Here is a 22,129-nt window from a genome sequence, read left to right on the forward strand (position 1 = left end):
GAACTTCTGTTTTACTAAAAGGATGTAATCTAACAACAGATAATGACTCAGAATTGCAAGCTGCCTCAATATCATTGTGAATGAGGTCCAAGTTGGCAGAGTGTTAATGCTCTACAGACTTATACCACGATGCTTGCATTCTAAGCATGGCCAGAGGATTAATTTTTTTCTACACATAAATGGATTTTAAATAGAACTAAATGTCTGGCCTGTACAGAACATGGCAAGAGTGCTCCAAGAATTGCTCTACATTTTGTGATTTCCCAGGGGCAGCAAGAAGTTTAATTTATGAAAGTTTTCAAGGTTTTGCATAAAAGATAGAATATAAATCCAACTATTATCATCCAATTTCTCAATTTGCTCGTGAGTATTAACATCACAGAATGATGAAGAGGGAACACTTCATGGGAAAAATGTAAAATCTTCTTTTTGTAGTTTGCTGTACATGTACACAGATTTTTAGAATGTTAATATATTTAATGTTCTAGGTTCAGTCTTCTAAAGTCTTAATAATGGGATTACTTTCACTTTTGGATTTTAAAAAATTCCTTTTGGAACTAAACTGTGCATGAAATCCTTAAATTATTCAAGTTCCTGTTATTGTGGTAGGTGTTACAAGTATGTCCTGGTAATTTCAATTTGGTTTCCTTGCATACGTTTGCTCAAGAATCAGATGGTCAAATCACTTTTTACACACAAATACACACACACTTTACACATAGTTATTTAAGTATTACTTTTGAATCACTAAAGTCAACTGCTTAAGATGTCACCGGATTAGACAAAAGGGAATCAAGGGAAGGGAGGATGGGAATAGAAATGACAGTAGAATGAATCAGACATAACTTTCCTATGTTCATATATGAATTAGTACAGGATCAGAGTAACTCTATATCATGTTTAATGGAAAGTTATACTCCATATATATATGATATGTTAAAATGCATTCTACTGCCATATATAAATAAAAAGAATAAATAAAAAATTTTAAAAATAAACATACTAAAGAAATTCATCTTTTTCTCTCGTGGCTTGTTTTCTTTTATTTAATGAGTTTAATATCAAGACTAGTAGATGATATTTGAGAAAGGCTTAAAACAGCTAATATCACTGAAACTAGAGTTCTCTAGTCTAAACCTGTCTGTACTCTGATACCACTTCCATTTTCACATAAATGGAAAACCACAATAAGGGACTCAATCTGCAATATGGTCATGATCCAATATATTATCTTAAGAATTAATGGACCACCACAATTTATTTTTTGCTTTATCAGTATCTTTACTACATTACTAAGTGATCATAATTTATCTAAGTATTCACACCATCAAGCTAACCAATTCTTATGAATAACTCAAAGTATTTAATTTTTAAAAAAACAATGTCTATCAACACACTGCTTCTTACATTCTGCATGATCAAGATCACATTCATTGCCTTCACTTCTCCTGCTGGCCTGTTGCAGTAGGTAGTAATGTGAAAAGTCATCGTTAACAAATGCTGTACTCTTAGTACCAATTGTATGAGTACTGCAACATTGAGCTGTCAAGAATCCTACATGCCTTGGGATAAAAACATGTTAAAACAGGGATCACAAAGGCTCTATGCAATCAACCTCCCTGGCTGCCTTTTAGTATATTAACTATGCCAAGCTTTCCCCTTGGTAGGGACTTTTTGTATCTTGTTGTCTTTGCCTGCAATATGCTTCTTTTTAACTCTTTCAGTGATGGGACTTCTATCATTCCTCAGTTTTCAATTTAAACGACTCTTCTTAGCTATTCCCAGGTGCCTTGCCAGGTCTGTACATTTCTCCTGCAGCAGGATGCTTCTTTCCTAGCATCAGGCATTTTAGAATTACTTATTTCATTTTAATAAGTAAGAAATTGATTTACTATTACTGACTGACTTACTATTTATTGACTACCTCCCAACTAAAAGGTAAGCTCTAAGAGGGCAAGGACTTGGTTTATTTCGCTCATCACTTTATATCCATCTTCTAGTATGATGCCTAATTTACAGTTAATATTCTCTGAGTGTGCTTAAATAGATGACTGAAAAATAATTTTTCTAATGAATCTTGTCACCCTCATTGCCACATTAAAATTCTTACTTATCTTTCTTTCTTGGAGAAAAGATTTTGTTTATATTATTGATTCTTAACTTCTCCCCACTTACCCAAAATAAATCCAAACTTTATTGTTCAGTTCCATTCCCATATTCTCTGAAAAAGCATCCCTCCCTATTCTAGCACATGTTCTCCTTGGATTTTCAACCATCATTAACATCGTTCATGACTATGATGTACTTTGCTAGATGCTTTGTCATAGCTAACCTCCATCTGTGGAGGCTAGGACTCAGTGCCTGGTAAATTGTAGGGGGGTCAAAAATGTTGAGTGACTAGCTGATATAATGATAATCAAACCACCTAGCCCTTTCAAGTTCTGAAGCTTGTTGGAGGATTCCCAATGCCATTCAAACTGACCATATGCCTGGTGCTATGCTTGCCAGCAAATGTGGATGTCTGAGCAGTTTTCTGGGAATTTCTCAGAGGTCATCAGAAACTGTTGCTCAAGGGCTACAGCTGAGGGCTTGGGAACAGAGCCAGACATGAGGACCTCCAGTTGTAACCACACTGTATTCCAGCCACTGTCCTCACAGTAATTCAAAACCGAGCCTGTGATTATGCACTAAGCTCCATGCTGGTAAAGGCAGGGTAGAGGGAGGGTTGGGCAGAAGTTTTCAGAACCACCATAGGGCTTACTTAAAAAAAAAAAAAAACAAAAAAAAAAAACTTTTTCTGCATATTCTAGAACTGCCCTTCTTGTCTACAATCCAGGAGAGGTGGCGATGTAAGTTTCCTGGCACCAAAAGCATTGACTTATGTGGATTAGCACTCTGCAAGATGATTTGCCCAGTTAGACTCAGCCGTGCCTGGATTGATATGCATGTTTCAAAGGGTTTATACATCACTCTGGCAGGTCTCATTCACCCCTACTGGCTTTAGAGATACAGAGAGCATGATCCTTACTTTCACACAGGTGAAAGTGAAGGTACAGAAAGATTTAGTGGTTACCTAAATTCACATATCAGGAACAGGGGACAAAAGACAGATTTGTACAATATTTGTATATTTGTCTGTACCAAATACTAATTTATATTTGACTAACACCCAGAAGGACTAGGAACAAGTGTTGAAAAAGCTGAGCATTCTGAGGGAGGAGAAAATTGGTATAGTTTGTATAGTACATTATTTGTATGCAGAAGTTTTGGCCTTTAGTCAATTAATACAAAGTCCATAATAGAACATCTCTCTATATATTTTCAAAAGCATACCTCATTATATAGTAGTGAAATTGAAGAGTTACTCTAGTCAAAACAAACCATTACAGACACCATAAAGGAGGACCATGACCAATGTTCTATTACCTATAGATAGGAGCGATTGCTAGTATATCATTGTGAAAGCAAAATTCACAGAACTAGGTTTCCCTAGGACAGGCTATAGTAATGCCACATATGAATGCTAACTAATCCACGGCAGGGGCTGTCTGTTGGACTCAGCTTGGCTCTTCCTGTGTTTTATTAAATTACCATCCCCATCCATTAGTCCTCCTTCTCTCATTCACTGTTTTCTTGTTCTGTGAGTATTTGACAATTATCTCATTTATCCTAATATGGTGTACATGTTTCCTTTCATTCTCTATCTTAGATTTTCTTATTGTCACACCCCTTGCCTCCTCTGTACTCCCATCCTTCCAGTGTTCCTCTGTAACGATGCCTTCCACAGTATTACATGTATTTTTTCTACCTTGGATTACCTTTATTTTTTTAACATTCAAGTTCACTCAAGTCTTTTTTTTTTTTTTTTTCTCTTCCTTTTATTTTCTGGCTTTTGTTTTTAAGGTATTTGTATCTGGGCAGCATGCATCTCTGTTAGGTGTACATTAATTTACCCTGAACAATAGAGCCGCTACTTTCTTGCTTTAGTTCAAGCAGTTCTCACTTGAAATCTGCACATCATTTTTTTTGGTTGGATATTACTAGTGTTTTATTTTTTAGATTCTTTATGTTAAAACTAGCAGCTAATGGAGCAAATCTAACTACTCAATAGACAACAATGCTTAAATGTCATCCACCTTTGCATTTATAGATTCATATGGTTTCCTGCTAAAATTAGATTTCAGATCTAATCATTTATATGATATTCTCAAGGGTCATCTTCAAACACTACCAGTTCTGTATATCTAAGCAGCAGTGAAGCAAGGCTAGACCAACAATACCCAAGAAGAGATGGGAAGCAGCCATTTGACCCTGTGGGATAAGGTGCCAGTTTCAAGTGGAGTATCTACCTAAATATCTCAGGTGTCAAATTTGAAAGTTCCAAACCAAATGCATATGACTTATCACTACACCCTATCTCTCTTTTAAAAGACACAAGCAGAAATAAAGGATATTGTTCGAAATTTCACCTTCAAAAATATAAATAAAGCATGGTATACATATAATATTGTTGGCACTTAAATCATTCAAAAACTAGTTTCATAATTTTAGAAGTTCTTCATCTTAATTAAATTTAATTTCCAATAGATAGTAAAAATGTAAATAAAATTAAACTCTATTATTTTATGTAATATAAGCTATTATGTAGCATATTCTCATAGAATATAAAAATTTAAGAGTTATTTATCAAAGAAGATACAAATTTTAAGATAACTACAAATGTATGTCTGATTTGAATGCACTTTAGAGAAGCTCAAAATTAGTGCTTCCTTTGGTTTTGTCTAGCTTTTATGTTGTTGTTCAAATGCTGTTATTAAATTATTCACAATTAATTCATTAAACAAATATTGGCTGAATACCCACTAAATATATACATATATATTTAGTATATATTATGTTGGAGATACTATAGTGAACACACACACACACACACACACACACACACACAGACACACACCAAACAATGGATTTCTTGTCTTTTTTGGAACTTATAGTCTGATAGAGTAGAGTTATTTGTCAAATAATCATGCCAAACATTTACAAAAACAAACTGAAGGAAAGCATAGTGGTATATGAAAACCATGGGTGGAATTTCAGCACATGTGGACTGTCATGGAGGACTTTCATGAGCTGAGATTTGAAAAGTGATCTTCTAGAGTTAAGAGAAATTAACAAGATGTTTGCGGTAGGGGGCAAGTTTACCATCAAGGCAGCAGAAAAAAAAAATTTGTGGCAAAGTAACAGAGGAATAGAATGGCTGGAGTGTGCATAGCACTGCAGTGGCACAGGTGGTGGGAGAAGTGGCAAAGGTGGAATTTTGGCCCTTATGCTAAGACCAAAGATGAGCCAGGGGGAGATAAGCATTGCAGAGATGTGTTCACATTTGGAAAAGCAAATGATCATTCAGCCTACATTGTAGAGAGCAGAATGAGGAAAGAGCATAAATAAAAACAGAGAGACCATGTAGAAAGCTGACATGGGAATCTCAAACTAGACTTATGAGATTAGAGGGGGGGTAGTGAAGATAGCAGATGTACACAGAAGTAGAGGTTTGGAAATGAGTGAGGTAATAAGAGGACCATAAAGTAGAAAAGAGGAATCAAGGAGGATTCTAGGTTTCTGGCTTATACACTCAATACCTAGAGGTCCAGACGTACACACTGTGAATGAAGGGAAGGGATTAAACTGGGGAGGTGAAATTATGCTGGGAGATATTGTATGTTATCCTGAACAAAGTGAAAAGCCATTGTATAATTTAAAGGGAAATTATGAGTTTAGCTTACTTTGTGATTTGGATCTGGAATGCCTCCCAACAGCTTTATGTTGAAGGCTGTATCCCTGATATAGTAATGTCCACAGGTGGTACTTTTGAGAAGTTAACAAGGGCTTTTGCATCATCAGGGGATTCATCTATCAACAGGTGAATGGACTACAGGGAGTGTACGGTAGTATTGTAGGAGGAAGGGCAGAGTTCAAAGAGGATGTCCCTGGGGGCATGCCTTGGAAGGGTATTTCTTATCTTTCCACTCCCCCATCCCCACTCTGATTCAGATGTCATGAGCAGTTTTTCCTCCACCAGGACCAAATAAATGGAGCAAGAAGACTATGGAATTATATCTCTGAAACCATGAATCAATAATAAGTCTTTTATCTTTTAAGTTATTCATGTCAGGTATTTTGGTTATAGTGAAAAAAAGCTGACAAACACAGTTTGAGGTGTTCATCTGGCAGTTAGGTACATAGGACTGAGGCATGAGAATGAAGTTCTCTTGAAAATGTAGATTGATGTATCATTAGCTTATACTTTGTAAATGAAGCCCACAGAAAGAGTTTATAGAGAGAAGAAATCTGGACTGAGGACTACAGTATATAAAACAACAAATTTAAAGGATAGGCAGAGGAAGAGGTTCCAAATGTAAGACCAGAGAATTAAGAGAAAAACAATGAGAAGAATATGTCAAGAAGGAAAGAAAGATCAAAATTGGCAATTGCTACAGGGAGTTCAAGTAATTTAGTAAAGTAACCATTGGATTTGGCAAGCACCTTGTCATTGGTTGTCTTATAACAATGGTGAACTTCTAGTAAAAATTCAAATGGCAGAGGAGTGAGAAATAAATGCAGCTACATCTCTAAAATTTTCTTTAAAAAATTGCCTCTTAAAGCAGGATAAAACTAACATTAGTAACTCTAGAGAAATATACAGTTGTCATATGAAACATCTGAAGAGGAATCCAAGATGGTGGAGGAAAGGTAGGCTGCCTATCTCAACCCATTCCCAGCAGTGAGAGAACAGCTGATTGAAGAGGTAGGTGGCAGAGGGAATGCACTGATTATTAATATTGGAAGATCAGAGACTTGAAGGACTTGGAAATTCTGGTTACTGGAATAGATAGTAGGAAAGAACTCATTAACCCAGAACCAACACTTGGAGCATCTGGGCAGGTCTGGAAGGAGGAGTCACAAAGGAGAATGAAGGAGAGGAAAAGCTGACAAGCTTACATCAGAAACAGCAAAGAAACATTCAGACTAAGTTGGGATGGGAGCTGAGAAGTCACCAGTGAATAAGTACTTTTTAGTAGAGAACTCTGATGGGCAGTCATTTTATGGAGATCACATCTAAGCTTATAGTTCAGGAAACAATTCAATCTTTACAGATTGATCACCCTTAGAGATACCAGCTAATAGTATCATGGAAAATATCTTTGAAATGGGGGAGTAGTATAATCTATGCAGTTACACTGTTTGGAGCTGAAGGCTGCTGAACTGCCTCTCTTCCCTCTAGCACTGCAATAGGAGTGGGGTGGAGCAGAGAAGAGTGCATGATATTGTCATGCACTTTAGTACTGAGGTGCAGCAAGCACATCTCTGAACCTTCATCACAGGCTTCTGCTAGGAAGTGTGGTACCTAGAAAGCAGCTCACACCTCTGCTACCAGCCACCACCACATTCTCACAAAAACCCTGGCTGTCACTCTGCACCTTAGCTGCCACCAACAACCTTGCTCCTCAGCAACCTGACCAATTCATGCCTCTGTTCTGTGCTGCCATTCTCCACAAACCAAAAACTACAAAGGTGAGCTCATAGCTGTTTTTATAAGTCCAAGAGTGCACAAAAGAGGTATCTACTTTTTAAATAATTCAGCAAGGCCAAAATGGAAACTTTTTATGACTGTAGTCAGATTAACTGTTTTTTGTATAGTATAAGTATTTTGTAGTATATTTTCTCATTATTTGTTTTTTCATGACTATAACTAATTTTATTCTAACTGGATTTTTTCTTAATACCTGGTTCCTCTTTATCATCTCTAACCCTTTTCTTTATTTTTTCTCCCCTCAATTTTTTTTGTCTCCTTTTCCTACCCACCTATTTCTTCTTTTGTTTGTTCCCCTTCTTGAAATATAATTTAGTATTCAGTATACTATCATTAATGCTTAAATTTCACCCTATTCTGCATTATTTCTCACCCAATGTACTCATTGGTTAGTTTAGCTGTAGAGATCATTACAATAAGTTTTTAAATATATGTTGATAAATGGTTTGCTCTAAAATTATCACTGTTAATGGCAATTGCTCTTTGCTTTCAAAGCAGGGCTGGTGCTTAAACTTAGCATTTTGAAACATTGATTGAATGTATTGTTGCTAAGGTATATCCATAGCCTAGGGCTTATTGTAAGGAGATAACTGCTCACTAAAAATCTTTTACATACTAGAGGAAGAAGAAGTCAACATAACAGATGTATAAACAACAAAGGACCTCAGAAAACATGACAAAACAAGATAACAAGATATTTACAAAAGTTTATAATCCCCAATAAGTGAGTCCACAGAAATCAAAAATGGGTGAACATCATACAAAAAATTTAAAAAAAGTTGATTGTTAAAATAATTAATGGATAAAAAGATCTAAGGAATAAACTAGGAAAGAAAATACAGGATATGAAAAAGCACTAAAATACAGAAAATGAACCAAATAGAAATCTTAGAAATGAAAGACACAGAAATGCACACACACACACACACACACACACAAAAGAACAAAACAAAAACTTGGTTGAAAATCTTTTTAATAGGTTAGATCAAGAGGAAGACACTTTCAATTTTAGAGCTTGAAGATAAGGTGTACACACAAAAACATTCAGACAACATTAAAGAAAATAAAATAAAGAAAGTATGGCCAGAATATTGAAGAACTTGGGAACAACATTAAGAAACCTAATTTAAGACTCACTAGTATTGAAGAAGGAACAGAGATCCAGGTTATTATTGCACTGATAACCTACTCATTGAAATGACAGAAAAATTTCCAAACCTTGGAAATGAAATGGACATTCAGTTATTGGATGCATTAGAACCCAAATAATCAAGACCAGAAAAGAATCTCTCCATAACATCTTATAAATAAAATGCCCAAAATTCAGAACAAAGAAAGAATTTTTAAAGCTGCAAGAGAGAAACACCAGGTCACCTATAGAAGAAAATCAGTCAGAATAAGAGCAGACATCTCATTGGAAACCTTAAAGTCCAGGAGGACTTGGAATGACATATTTCAAGTACTGAAAGAAAATAACTACCTACCAAAATTGCTATATCCATCAAAAGCTATTCTTCAGAATCATAGAAAAACCTTTTAAGATCAGCATAAATTAAAGGTTCATGCCTCCTAAGCCAGCATTGAAGAAGATATTTACAGCAACCTTACACAGAGAAAAAGATAAAACATCAAAGAAAGCTCAGGAAAAACAAATTTCATTAAAAGAATAGATGAGAAAATGAGAATTAGGATCAAATAAAACATTTGAAACAAAACAAAATGACAGTAAGTAATATATAACTCTATAGTAACACTGATTTCTATAAATGGTTTCAATTCTTCAATTAAAAGACAAAGACTGACAGATTGGATTAAAAAAAAACAAGACCCAATTATATTTTACCTGAATGAAGCACCTTTCTAAGTAAAGATATCCACAGGCTGAAAGTGAAAGAATGGAAAATGATATTTCATACCAATGGAAACTGAAAGCAAGCAGGAGCAGCTACTTTCATACCGGACAAAGGAGACTTCAAGACAAAATTAGTCAGAAGAGACAAAGAAGGTCATTACATATTAGTAAAGAGAACAATGCAACAAGAAGATATAACAATTGTCAATAGTTATGCCTCAAACATTGGTGCACCTGATTACATAAAACAAACATTATTCAACATTGTAAGGGGACAAAGATGAGGATGGTGGGAACACAAGTTTAAGAGAATAATTCTATTAATAAGCCCACTGCACTGACTCCCCACATACTTTCTTTGACAAAAAGCAATCTGCCTGTAGCCCCACCTGGCCTGAGGGGAAAGGAAATGTTACATTCCTCAACAAACTGAGGCAGTGGGTAGATGACCTGGCAGTCAGTGTAGATGATGAATGATGGGTGGCCAGAGAGGATGATGGTTGGTTATCATTGGGTTGCTAACAGCTAACCTCAGAGATCACACTACCCAGCTCAATGGGTGGCTAACACCTCTGGGGATCACAATACAAGTGATTATCCGTGTTCCTGCTCTTTCCTGCCCTTAGGTGGAGAAGAAAGAGAAGGTGGGGGCTTCTGGGATCTATAAAAGAGCAAGACACACCCACTTCTGTGGGCACCCAGCTCTGGACCCTACTTCTCTCTGGAGAAGTCTGTTTCTTATCCCTTTCTTAAATAAAACTTGCTTTCTACACTTGCCTTGGCATTTCTTGGATGTTTAATCTTCAACACTGGGGAAATGAGGACCGATTATGGATGTCCAAGAGTGGTTTCAATATAAAGGCTCAGATGGAACCCAATACAATTATACTGGGTGATTTTAAAACCCCACTATTACTAGTAAATAGGTTATCAGATATGAAATCAGTAAAGTCACTACAGAGTTAAAATATACTATAGATTGAACAGACTTAACAGACATCAACAGAGTATTTCCTCTAATTTAACAGTTGAATACACTTTCTTCTCATCTGCTCATGAAACTTTCTCTAGAAAAAAAATCACATTTTAAGCCAGAAGATAAGTCCTGGAAAATACAAAAGAAGTTGAAATAATTTCTTGCATCTTATCAGATTATAATAGAATCATATTAAAAAAGCAACAATGGCAAGAAGAACTACAGAAAATATAAATTCATGGAGATTGAACTGTAACACCCTTTTGAGTGATTAAGTGAGTCATAGTAGAAATCAGGGGAGGAATTTAAAAAATTCTTTGAATCAAATGAGAATAGAGAGACAACACACCAGAATCTCTGGTACACAGTAAAGGCAGTTCTAAAAGGAAAGATTATGAACACTAACATTAAAAATATGAAAAAGATCCCAAATAAATAACCTAATGATATACACACATATACATCAAATATTAGAATAAAAATAATGAGCCACTTTAAAAACTGGCAGAAGGAAAGAATTAACATGATCAGAGCTGAAATAATAATATAGAATAAAAGAACAATACAAAGAATCAATAAAATCAGGATATGGTTCTTTAAAAATATAAACAAGATTGCTAGAGCTTAGAAAAACTTACCAAAAGAAAGTGAGAAAACCCAAATTAATAAAATTTAAAATGAAAAAGGGGATGATCATCATAGGCATCACTGAAATTCAGAGGATCATTAGGGGTTATTTTGAAAAATTAAGTTCCAATTAATTTAAAATCTAGAAGAAATAAATAAATTTTAGAAATAAATACATTTTAGATATTCACAACCCACCAAAACTGAACCAAGAGGATACAGAAAACTGAAACACACCAGTAATAAAAAATGAGATGAAAGCAGTAATAAAAAGCCTTCTACAAAGAAAAGCCAAGCACCAGATGGATTCACAGCTGAATTCTCTCAGCCTTTAAAGAAAAAGGAATATCAATGCTCCTTAATTTATGTCATGAAATAGAGAGGGAACATTTCTAAGCTCTTCCTATGAAGCCAGTATCACCCTGATACCAAAATCCAACAAGGGCATGTCAAAAAAAAAAAAAAAAATACAGACCATTATTTTTAATGAATATAGGTGCAAAAATTCTTGATAAAATATTAGTAAATTGAATTCAACAACACATTAAAATGTTTTACACCATTATCAATTTAGTTTCATTCCAGGAATGCAAGGATGGTTCAATAAATGTAATACACCACACTAATAGAATCAAGAAAAAAATTCATGATTATCAAAGTCTTTGACAAAATTCAGCAGCTATTCATGATTAAAATCCTGAAGAAATTAGGGATAGAAGGAACTTACCTGAACCTCACAAAGGACACATAATCATATATGACAAATTCAAAGCCAAGATAATCCTGAAGGGGGAAAACTGAAATCACTTCTTTTAAATCAAGAAAAAGATGAGAATGTTTGCCCTAACCACTCTCATTCAATATAGAACTTGAAATTTTAACCCAATTAGGCAAGAGAAGGAAAAAAAGGGGATACAATTAGGAAAGGAAGATATAAAATTATCACTGTTTGCAGATGATGTGATCCTATACTTAGAAGATCCTAAAAAGTCTACAAGTACTTCTGGAGCTGATAACAAATTCTGCAAAGTAGCAGGATACAAAATCAACATGCTAAAATCAATAACTTTTCTACACATTAAATAATGAATCTACTGAAAAAGAGAGCAGCAATTTTATTCACCATAGCTTCAAAATAAATAAAGTGCTTAGTATTAAATCTAAATAAAAAAGATGAAAGACCTATTCAATAAAAATCACAGAACACTGAACAAGAAATTGAAAAAGACACCAGAAGATGAAAAGACCTCTTATGTTCATGGATAGTCAGAATTAAGATTATTAAAATAGTCATACTTCCAAATGTGATACAGGTTCAATGCAATCACCATCATAATGCCTATGATATTTTTCCCCAGAACTAGAAAAACAATTCTAAATTTCACATGGAAGAATAAAAGATTCATAATAGCTAAAACTATTCTCAGGAAATAGAGTAAAAATAGAGAGATAATGAGGAGGTGGAGCACAAAAGAGTAAAGCTGGAGGCATCACCACACCTGACTTAAAATTATACTACAGAGCTATAGTAACAAAAACAGCATGGTACTAGTACAAAAATAAACACATGAACCAATGGGACAGAACAGAAAAGAGACACACTCACACAGATAGTCATTTGACTCTTAACAGAGTTACCAAATATGTTCATTAGAGAAAAAACAAATTTTTTAACAAATAATTCAGTGAAAACTGAATATTCATTATGTAGAAGATTTAAACTAGACCCACATGTCTCATTCTTTAGTCAACTCAAAAGGGATCAGCTGGGGCAGGTGGGTTGTGAGTTCAAAGCCAGCCTCAGCAAAAGTAAGGCATTAAGCAACTCAGTGAGACCCTGCCTCTAAATAAAATACAAAATAGGGTTGGGATGTGGTTCAGTGGTTCAGTATCCCTGAGTTCAACACATGGTACAAAGGTTAAAAAAAAATGTAGGGGAAACACTTTAGCATATAGGCATAGAAAGCAACTTCTTCTATGGAACCCCTATAGCTCAGGAAATAATACCAACCATCAATACATGAGAGCCCATCAAACTAAAAAATCTTCCATGTAGCAAGGAAACAATAGCATAAAGAGAGAATCTATAAAATTTTAGAAAATCTTTGCCAGCTGCTCTTCTGACAGAAGATTAATATCCAGAACATGTAAGAACTTATAATGCTTCACTCTTCCTGCTAAGGATTGCTTTAGCTATTCTGGGTTTCTTATTCTTCCAGATGAATTTCATGATTGCTTGCTCTATTTCTGTGAGGTACATCATTGGGATTTTAATTGGAATTGCATTGAATCTGTATAGCACCTTTGGTAGAATGGCCATTTTGACAATATTAATTCTGCCTATCCAAGAACATGGGAGATCTTTCCAACTTCTAAGGTTTTCTTTAATTTCTTTCTTTAATGTTCTGTAGTTCTCATTGTAGAGGTCTTTTACTTATTTTGTTAGATTGATTCCCAAGTATTTTTTTTTTTTTGAGGCTATTGTGAATGGGATAGTTTTCCTAACTTCTCTTTCTGAGGATTCATCACTTATGTATAAAAATGCATTGGATTTATGAGTATTGATCTTATATCCTACTACTTTACTGAATTCACTTATGAGTTCTAAACATTTTCTGGTGGAATTTCCTGCTTCCTCTAAATATATAATCATGTCATCAGCAAATAGGGATAGTTTAAGTTCTTCTTTTCCTATTTGTATCTCTTTAATTTCTTTGGTCTGTCTAATTGCTCTGGCTATAGTTTCAAGGACAATGTTGAATAGAAATAGTGAAAGAGGGCATCCCTGCCTTGTTCCAGTTTTTAGAGGGAATTCTTTCAGTTTTTCACCATTTAGAATGATATTAGCCAGGGGCTTAGCATAGATAACCTGTATCACAATACCAGAACTTCAACTATACTACAAAGCAATAGTAACAAAAACAGCATGGTATTGGCACCAAAATAGACGGGTAGATCGATGGTACAGAATAGAGGACACAGACATAGACCCAAATAAATACAGTTTTCTCATACTAGAAAAAGGTGCCAAAAACATGCAATGGAGAAAAGATAGCCTCTTCAACACATGGTGCTGGGAAAACTAGAAATCCATATGCAGTAGAATTAAACTAAACCCCTATCTCTCACCCTACACAAAACTCAACTCAAAATGGATCAAGGACCTTGAAATCAGACCAGAGACCCTGCATTTTACAGAAGAAAAAGTAGGTCCAAATCTTCAACATGTCGGCTTAGGACCAGACTTCCTTAACAGGACTCCCATAGCACAAGAAATAAAAGAAAGAATCAATAACTGGGATAGGTTCAAACTAAAAAGCTTTCTCTCAGCAAAGGATACTATCAGCAATGTGAAGAGAGAGCCTACAGAGTGGGAGAAAATTTTTGCCACTCATACTTCAGATAGAGCACTAATCTCCAGAATCTATAAAGAACTCAAAAAACTCTACACCAAGAATACAAATAACCCAATCAACAAATGAGCTAAGGAAATGAACAGACACTTCACAGAAGAAGATGTACAAGTAATCAACAGATATATGAAAAAATGTTCAACATCTCTAGTAATAAGAGAAATGCAAATCAAAACTACCCTAAGATTCCATCTCACCCCAATTAGAATGGCGATTATCAAGAATACAAGCAACAATAGGTATTGGCGAGGATATGGGGAAAAAGGTACACTCATACATTGCTGGTGGGGTTGCAAATTAGTGCAGCCACTCTGGAAAGCAGTGTGGAGATTCCTTAGAAAACTTGGAATGGACCCACCATTTGACCCAGCTATCCCACTCTTTGACCTATACCCAAAGGACTTAAAATCAGCACACTACGGAGATGCAGCCACGTCAACGTTCACAGCTGCTCAATTCACAATAGCCAGATTATGGAACCAACCTGGATGCCCCTCAATTGATGAATTCATAAAGAAACTGTGGTGTGTGTATATATATATATATATGTACATATATATATATATATATATATACATACCATGGAATATTACTCAGCCATAAAGAATAACAAAATTATGGCATTTGCAGGCAAATGGATGAAATTGGAGAATATGTTAAGTGAGATAAGCCAACTCATAAAAAACCAAAGGATGAATGATCTCCTTGATAAGTGGATGATGATACATAAATACGGGGTGTGAGGGAGGCAAGAATGGAGGAAGGAGGGACTGTATAGAGGGAAAAGAGGGTTGGGAGGGGTGGTGGAGAAGGCAAAAATAACAGAATGAATCAAACGCCATTACCCTATGTAAATGTATGATTACACAAATGGTATGCCTCTACTTCATGTACAAACAGAGAAACAAGTTGTACCTCATTTGTTTGCAATAAAAAAATAAATAAAAGGAAAAAAACCTTAAAATGCTTAAAACCAGAAAAAGAAAGAAAAAAAGAAAGAAAAGAAAAACCAAATAACCCAATCAATAAATGGACAATGAACTAAACAGATACTTCTCAAAAGAAGTACAAATAGGCAGCAATTATATATATTAAAAAAAATCTTTCACTATCAGGGAAATGCAAATCAAAGGTATGAGATTTCATTTTACTCCAGTAAGAATAGCAGTCATTAAGAGCGAAAATAGCAATAAATGTTATTGAGGATGAGGGAAAAAAGAAAATACCAACTGTTGGGTGGGATTGTACATTAGTAGAGATATTATGGAAATCTGTATGGTGGTTCCTGAAAACACTATGACTGGAATCACTAGTTATACCACTCCTTGTTCTTTATCCAAAAGAATTAAAGTGGCAATCCATGGCTAGCCAAAGCAGGGATGGGTGGGGAAAGAGCATCATAAAATTGTCAGGACCAGTCAAAAGCACTTTCCATAGAAGGGGAGTCTTAGCCATTGGGTCGATGATTAGGATCATAGTAGTTTTCAATTCTGTGACATCAGAATCATCTGTGGACAGATTTTTGACAATCCTATGGACTGCACCTCAGGCATAAAAAGAATGTCAACATTGATTTATTGGCAGTGATTTTTGAATTACAAAACCAAAGGTACAAACATGAAAGAAATAATTGATAAGCTGGATATCATTAAAATTAAAAAGTTCCGCTCTGTGAAATACACTCTTACAAGAACGAGAAGGCAAGCAGGAGTTGGGGAAGATACCCGCAAACGACATATGTGAAACAGAACTGTTATACAAAATCCACAAAAAACACTTAAAATTCAACAGTAAGAAAACAATCCAATTAAAATTGGGATAAAGATTCCTTATCAAGGAAGATATCTAGATGGCAAATAAATAGATGAAGAATACCCAACATCATGTATCATTAGAGGATAGCAAGTGAAACAAATGGGATACCATGAACACCGTCTAGAATGACCCAAATCCAGAACACTGACACCACCAAATCTGGTGAGGATGTGGAGCCATCGCAACTCTCATTTATTACTGTGGGAACACAAAATGGTTCAGTCAAAGGGGAAGACATTTTCTCAATTTCTTATAAAAGTAAACAAAAACTCCAGCAAACAAGACTGGCTTGGTTTGTACCCAAGTGACTCAAAAATAGGTTCTCACAAAAATTTGAATATAGATATTCAGTCACTTTATTCGTATTGCCAAACTTGGAAGCAACCAATGTCCTTCAGTGAGTGTATGAACTGATATATCCAGACAACGTAATATTATTCAGCATTATAAAAAAAAACAAGCTATTAAACCATGAAAAGATATAAACTTTAGATGCATAAAGAAGGGAAAGAAACTAATCTGTAAAAGCTACATCCTATGTGATTCCAATTACAGGACATTCCAACAAAGACCAAACTATGGAGACAGGGAAAAGACTAGCAGTTGCTATGGGTTAGGGAGGAGGGATAATGAGGAGGTGGAGCACAAAAGATTTCTAGGGTAGTGGTACTTTTCTGTAGGACACGATAATGAGGGATAAATATCAAGATGTGTTTTTATTGAATATATAACTCCAAGAGTAATCACTAAGGCAAACTTTGGATGTTGGTTGATAATAATGTAGCACTATGGGTTCACTGATCCTAACACAAGAACCACTCTGGTGTGGGGGGTGAATAGTAAGGGTGGCTGTGGGTTTGGGAGGGCCATCTAAAATCAGTGAACTACATACAGATATATACATGTCAAGATACGCACACAGATATTACATGTCAAGATACGTACACATATATATACATGTCAAGATATGTACACAGATATCTGTATGTAGTTGACTAATACTACCCTTCATATATCTAAATTTCACACACACGCACATGATTGCACATTCACACATGCATAAACACACACGCGCGCGCGCGCGCACACACGCTAAAGAAAGATGCCTGAAAACAGATTAAGCCTCATTAATGTTTTTCATCTGATAACACTTGGGCTGTGTATGGGGTGAACATACAAATTGAATTGAATTGAGTTCACTCTGCCACAATTCACTTAAAATCTCTTATTTAGTAATAGTTACATAATAGATAAATTATTAAATATCAAATTAATATGAGATTCATATACTCCTTAATATAATTCAGGGTCTAAATACATTTGGCAAGCAACTATGTATGTTCTATATTGCTGGTTTGAGATTCTGAAAAAGTGTTTAGTATGCTACTTGTAACATCACGGCTATTGTTTAGCATTATGTGCTCAGAAGCCATTTGATTTCCCTGTGGAAATTTTCCTAATCCAGCAGTAGTTTATGTGGAAAATGTCCTGGGCCAATGGGAATCTGGAGTTTGTTCCTGGTTAGATCCTTGAGTAGTGAATTGATGGCCATTGTTGATTCATTTCTCTATCACAGCCTGAGGCAGCTCTTTTTTAAAATACAAAATGGAGTAGATCATCTCTAAAACCTTCTAGCTCTAGTATTCTTTGTCATTTAAAGCTTAAACTTGGATAATCAACCGAATTCCCACAGAGCAGGCTGGATTCTTGTTCATGCATTTTTCTGGCCACAAGATGGCGGGCTTTATGTTGTTTTCTTCCTTCTCTCCCAGCAAAAAAGAAACTTAACCCTCGTGCATTTTGGAAATTTAAAATTACCAATTCCTGAAAGAGTCTGATAAATGCAACATGGATTTTGTATTCTGACTCTAAAAGTTGCCTTAAATGCTTGGGATTTTCATGATAAAGAAGATTTCCTTTTTTTGTGTGTAAGAATAATGACTGAGTCTGTGTTTCTATACAAATGAAAAATCCCATGAGATCAAAGAAATTACAAGTATTTTCACTTGTTTTTTTTTTTTCCACAAATCAAGGACAGTGCTTTTGAAATTTAGAATTGATAAAAACTTTAGCATAAAGGCTACTGAATACAGTTCTGAAAATACATTGCCATTCTCATATTTTTGGTCTTTGTTCTTAATTCCCAAGTATCACAATCTTTGGAGTGGGGAGGACCCACTACTGGCTTTTAAGATTCGACTTCAAGCAGAAGTAGCAAGTCAAGATGAGCATCAAATTGGGAAGAACAAAATTAGGGTGTCTGAACTTTGATATAGTTTAGTTCCTATGGAAATTAATTTCTTGTATCCATCTATGTTAAGAAGACTCACAATTTTGCCAACTTACCCTGGTCAGAAGCTCATTCATTTCCATCACAAGTGTATTCAGATTGCCTTCTGCCAACTGAATAAGCCTCTCGGGGGCCCTCTGGGGTGAGAGCAGGTGCTGAAAAACATTTCATCCCATACACACTTCAGTAAGTGGTTTTGCAGTAATCATAGGGTTGAACAGAACACAGTTTTCCTATATATACAAAGAACTTGATTTTTCACCTTAAAAAGAAAAAAAAAAAAATGCTGCTTCAAGTGGGCACTTATATACTGAGCATTATGCTAAATACTCTGGCAAATAGCAAAAATTGCAGCAATTTATTGAGAAATTCCTATATGCTTTTGTTTTGTTTGTTTGTTTTTTTGTATTTGTTATTTCACTTATAGGAGCCCTATCTGGCAAATGTCATTCCATTTTGTGGTTGAGCAAAACTGTGGCTTAAAGAGAGTTAAAAATCTAATATCAAGTAGAATTAAGATGAACCTCTACAGTGCTCCTGGTTCCAATCACCAGAAACAGAGTTTACAGGGAAGAAAGAGAAGCGTGGCACTGGGCAGAGACCCTGGCACTAACTGACCTGGACTCAGTATAGGTAAGAGCTGTGAATGCCAGGCCACTTTCTTCTCCTACTGAATATACAATTTCACAAGATTAGATAGGGTCACTCTGTGATAGTGGTGAATAAAAGGAAAAAATGAGACCATTCTATAATCTTATCTGAGCACAGACAACACTATTTCTCTGTGTTTAGATAATACCAAAAAATCCTATTTCCTGGCTAATATGAAGGACCACAGTTCCCTCGCTCATAGTTTGTTTTCCTAGATACGTCATTAGACTATTCAAATGCATAATTACCCCCACTTCCTAATAACACCTAATTCAGTATCAATCCCTGCTTTCTGGAATCTGCCCTCAAACCACCGAGCACCCAACATACTCTATGTTCTTGCTAAAACCCTCTTATTGAGATGCCCACTCTTCTCCCTGGTGTTCCACATCCATAGCTTGAGTGAGCTAATAAGCCCAACTTCACTCTATCGTGTGTGGTCTTGTGGTCTTTGGCTGGTACCTGCAGAGCATTGCCACAGTGAAAGAAACTGAGGAAAGAGGTTAAAAAACTTGCTTAAGGTTTTAAAATATCAAAATGGGATGTTAAGTATCCCACTACTTAATGAATTATGTAATAAGAATACACAAAGAGAATTTGGAATTTAAGGACAGCAAGCTCGTTTTAATTAACACCCAGACGTAAGGGGGTGGGCAACTGAAGTCCTTAGCCCAGTGACAATTGGGACCTCTTTCACAGGGCCCTTCGGCACTTCGCCGTCCATTGTTTAAGTATTATTTTTTTAAAAATACTTACATCCAACTGGAATGTTTGCTTTTCTAATTTAATTTCTTTCCTTTGTATTCCCTCGATGCACTTGGAAAATAACTGGTCAGCATCCTCTTTCTGGAAACTTTATATCCCTGAATATTAGGACTATGAAGTAAACTCAGATTCCTCTGCCTGCTTTCAAGGTTGTCCTTCATATCAGCCTGGCCTACTCAGTCCCCCGCTTTATCAGTCACTAGCAGGCCTGACTTGTAATGTCTCTAGACAGGCCTCCTTCATACCGCTCCCTCTGCTCATCTGGCAGGACTCAATGGCAAGAGCAAGCAGGGGCTATGGGTCAGGGAGATGGCACCACGGGCTCCCTGGGTCCTCCCTGGCACGTTACTTTATCTCGCTGAGTTTTATAAAGACAGTCATTCTGATAAGCCTTAAAGTTATACTACCTCTATTTAAATCCTAGTTCCACACTCCATAGCTTTGAAACTTGGTGCCTTATACAAAATTCCTTGTGCCTCAGTTTCCCTACTTGAAAAACAAAGATAATACAGTGCATCTGTCTAAGACCAGGCTTTTATAAAAAGAAATATTACAGACTGGTGGTTTGTGCAAAACACAGTTCTGGAAGTTAGAAAGTCCTTAAGATTAAGGTGCCAGACAATTGTTTCCAGGTGAGGGCCTACAGACATACAGATGGCTGGTTTCTCCTTATATTCTCAAACAGTAGGGAGAGGGAGAAGGAAAGGGATGTGGGGAAAGAAGATTCCACCACTTCTTCATATGAGGCCACTAATTCCATCCTGAGTGTTTACCCTCATGTCCTAATGTAACTATTTATCTTCCTAAGAGCCTTTCTTCAGGCACCATGACATTACCGGGTTGGGGCTTATTATTGTTATGGAATGTTTGTCTCCCTACAAAATTTTAGCTTCTAAGGTGATGGTATTAGGAAGTAGTGCTTTTGGAATGTGATAAGGACATAAAGGTATAGACTTCATGAGGGGGATTAGTGCCCTTAGGAAAGAGATCTGACAAAGCTCGCTATTCTCTTCTACCATATGAGGACACAGCAAGAAGTACCATCTATGAGGAAGGGACCTTCATCAGATACGCAATCTGCCTTTATTTTGGACTTTCCAATCTCTAGAGTGGTGAAGAATAAGTTCCTGTGCTTCACAAGCTACCCAGTTTATAGCATTTTGTTATAGCTGCCTAAACAGACTAAGACAGCCTTCAACATATGAACTCTGTGGGGAACATAAGCATTCAATCCACAAAAACACTTTTCTTAGTTCTTGGAATTACTATATGAGTTATGTACGAGTTATTCATGTAAGATTTCAGTTAATTGCTTAGTTTTCCAATACATTTTAGTTATTCTTGCTATCATCATTAGTAACATTTTCAGTAAAGTAGGCATAATAATAAGGCTATAGTCAGGTTTAAAAATATATTCCTCAGATGAGAATATGTCATGGTTGAGTAAATCAATTTTGAATTTCTTCCTCGCCCTCACCAATACTTCTCTACTTGTTAAAATGGTATCTACCCTTTAACTTTTAACACAAATTATACTCTCATTAAGGGTGTATTCTGCAGTTATCCAGAAACTTACTGTTTTTTTCTAATCTTTGTACTCTATTGTACTTCCAATCTTGATAAAGCACATAGTATGACTTTTTCTAATCATTGAGTTATCGCTCAACGATTTTTTAAAGTTACATAGAATCTAAGATTCCCGAGGGTATTGACAATATTATAGAAGTCAAAAATACTCCAGAGTACCAAGTGCAACCCTGAACATTCTATAGTTTCTCATAAATAATTGGTAACTGACTGATAGCATGTAATCATATACTTTTCATCTTTTTAAAATGACCTCAAATTCCTTAACATTTCTTCCTCTCCAATCAATGACCAAAAGCTTTAACAATGTTTTAGAATAGTGTTTCTCAAACTGGGACTTGCAGAATTATGTTCAAAGGTCTACCAGTTCTTTAGAACAAAAATTTAATCTTGGATTTTCATGTTAACACCAACCTTAATTATTAATGTAAGCTCTTATGGATTCCAGGGTAGGCACTCAAGATGTACACTAACTCCTAATATCAGAGACTACATCTCCTTACATGTTTGGCAAATTTGAGCCTACAAGTCACAGGCACTTGTCAAGTGATGCCAAAAGTCA

General features: G+C 35.7%; 1 protein-coding gene across 1 annotated transcript in view; it reads right to left on the reverse strand.

The window, feature by feature from the left end:
- The window catches only part of LAMA2 (laminin subunit alpha 2), a 620,167-nt gene that overhangs the window by 123,905 nt on the left and 474,133 nt on the right, over positions 1-22,129 (reverse strand). The window contains exon 34 of the mRNA XM_079148222.1: positions 18,621-18,719. Coding sequence (XP_079004348.1) covers positions 18,621-18,719 — 99 coding nt within the window. The remainder of the gene's footprint in view (positions 1-18,620; positions 18,720-22,129) is intronic.

Source organism: Sciurus vulgaris, assembly GCF_902686455.1.
Source record: "Sciurus vulgaris genome assembly, chromosome: 7".
Classification (NCBI taxonomy): Eukaryota; Metazoa; Chordata; class Mammalia; order Rodentia; family Sciuridae; genus Sciurus; species Sciurus vulgaris.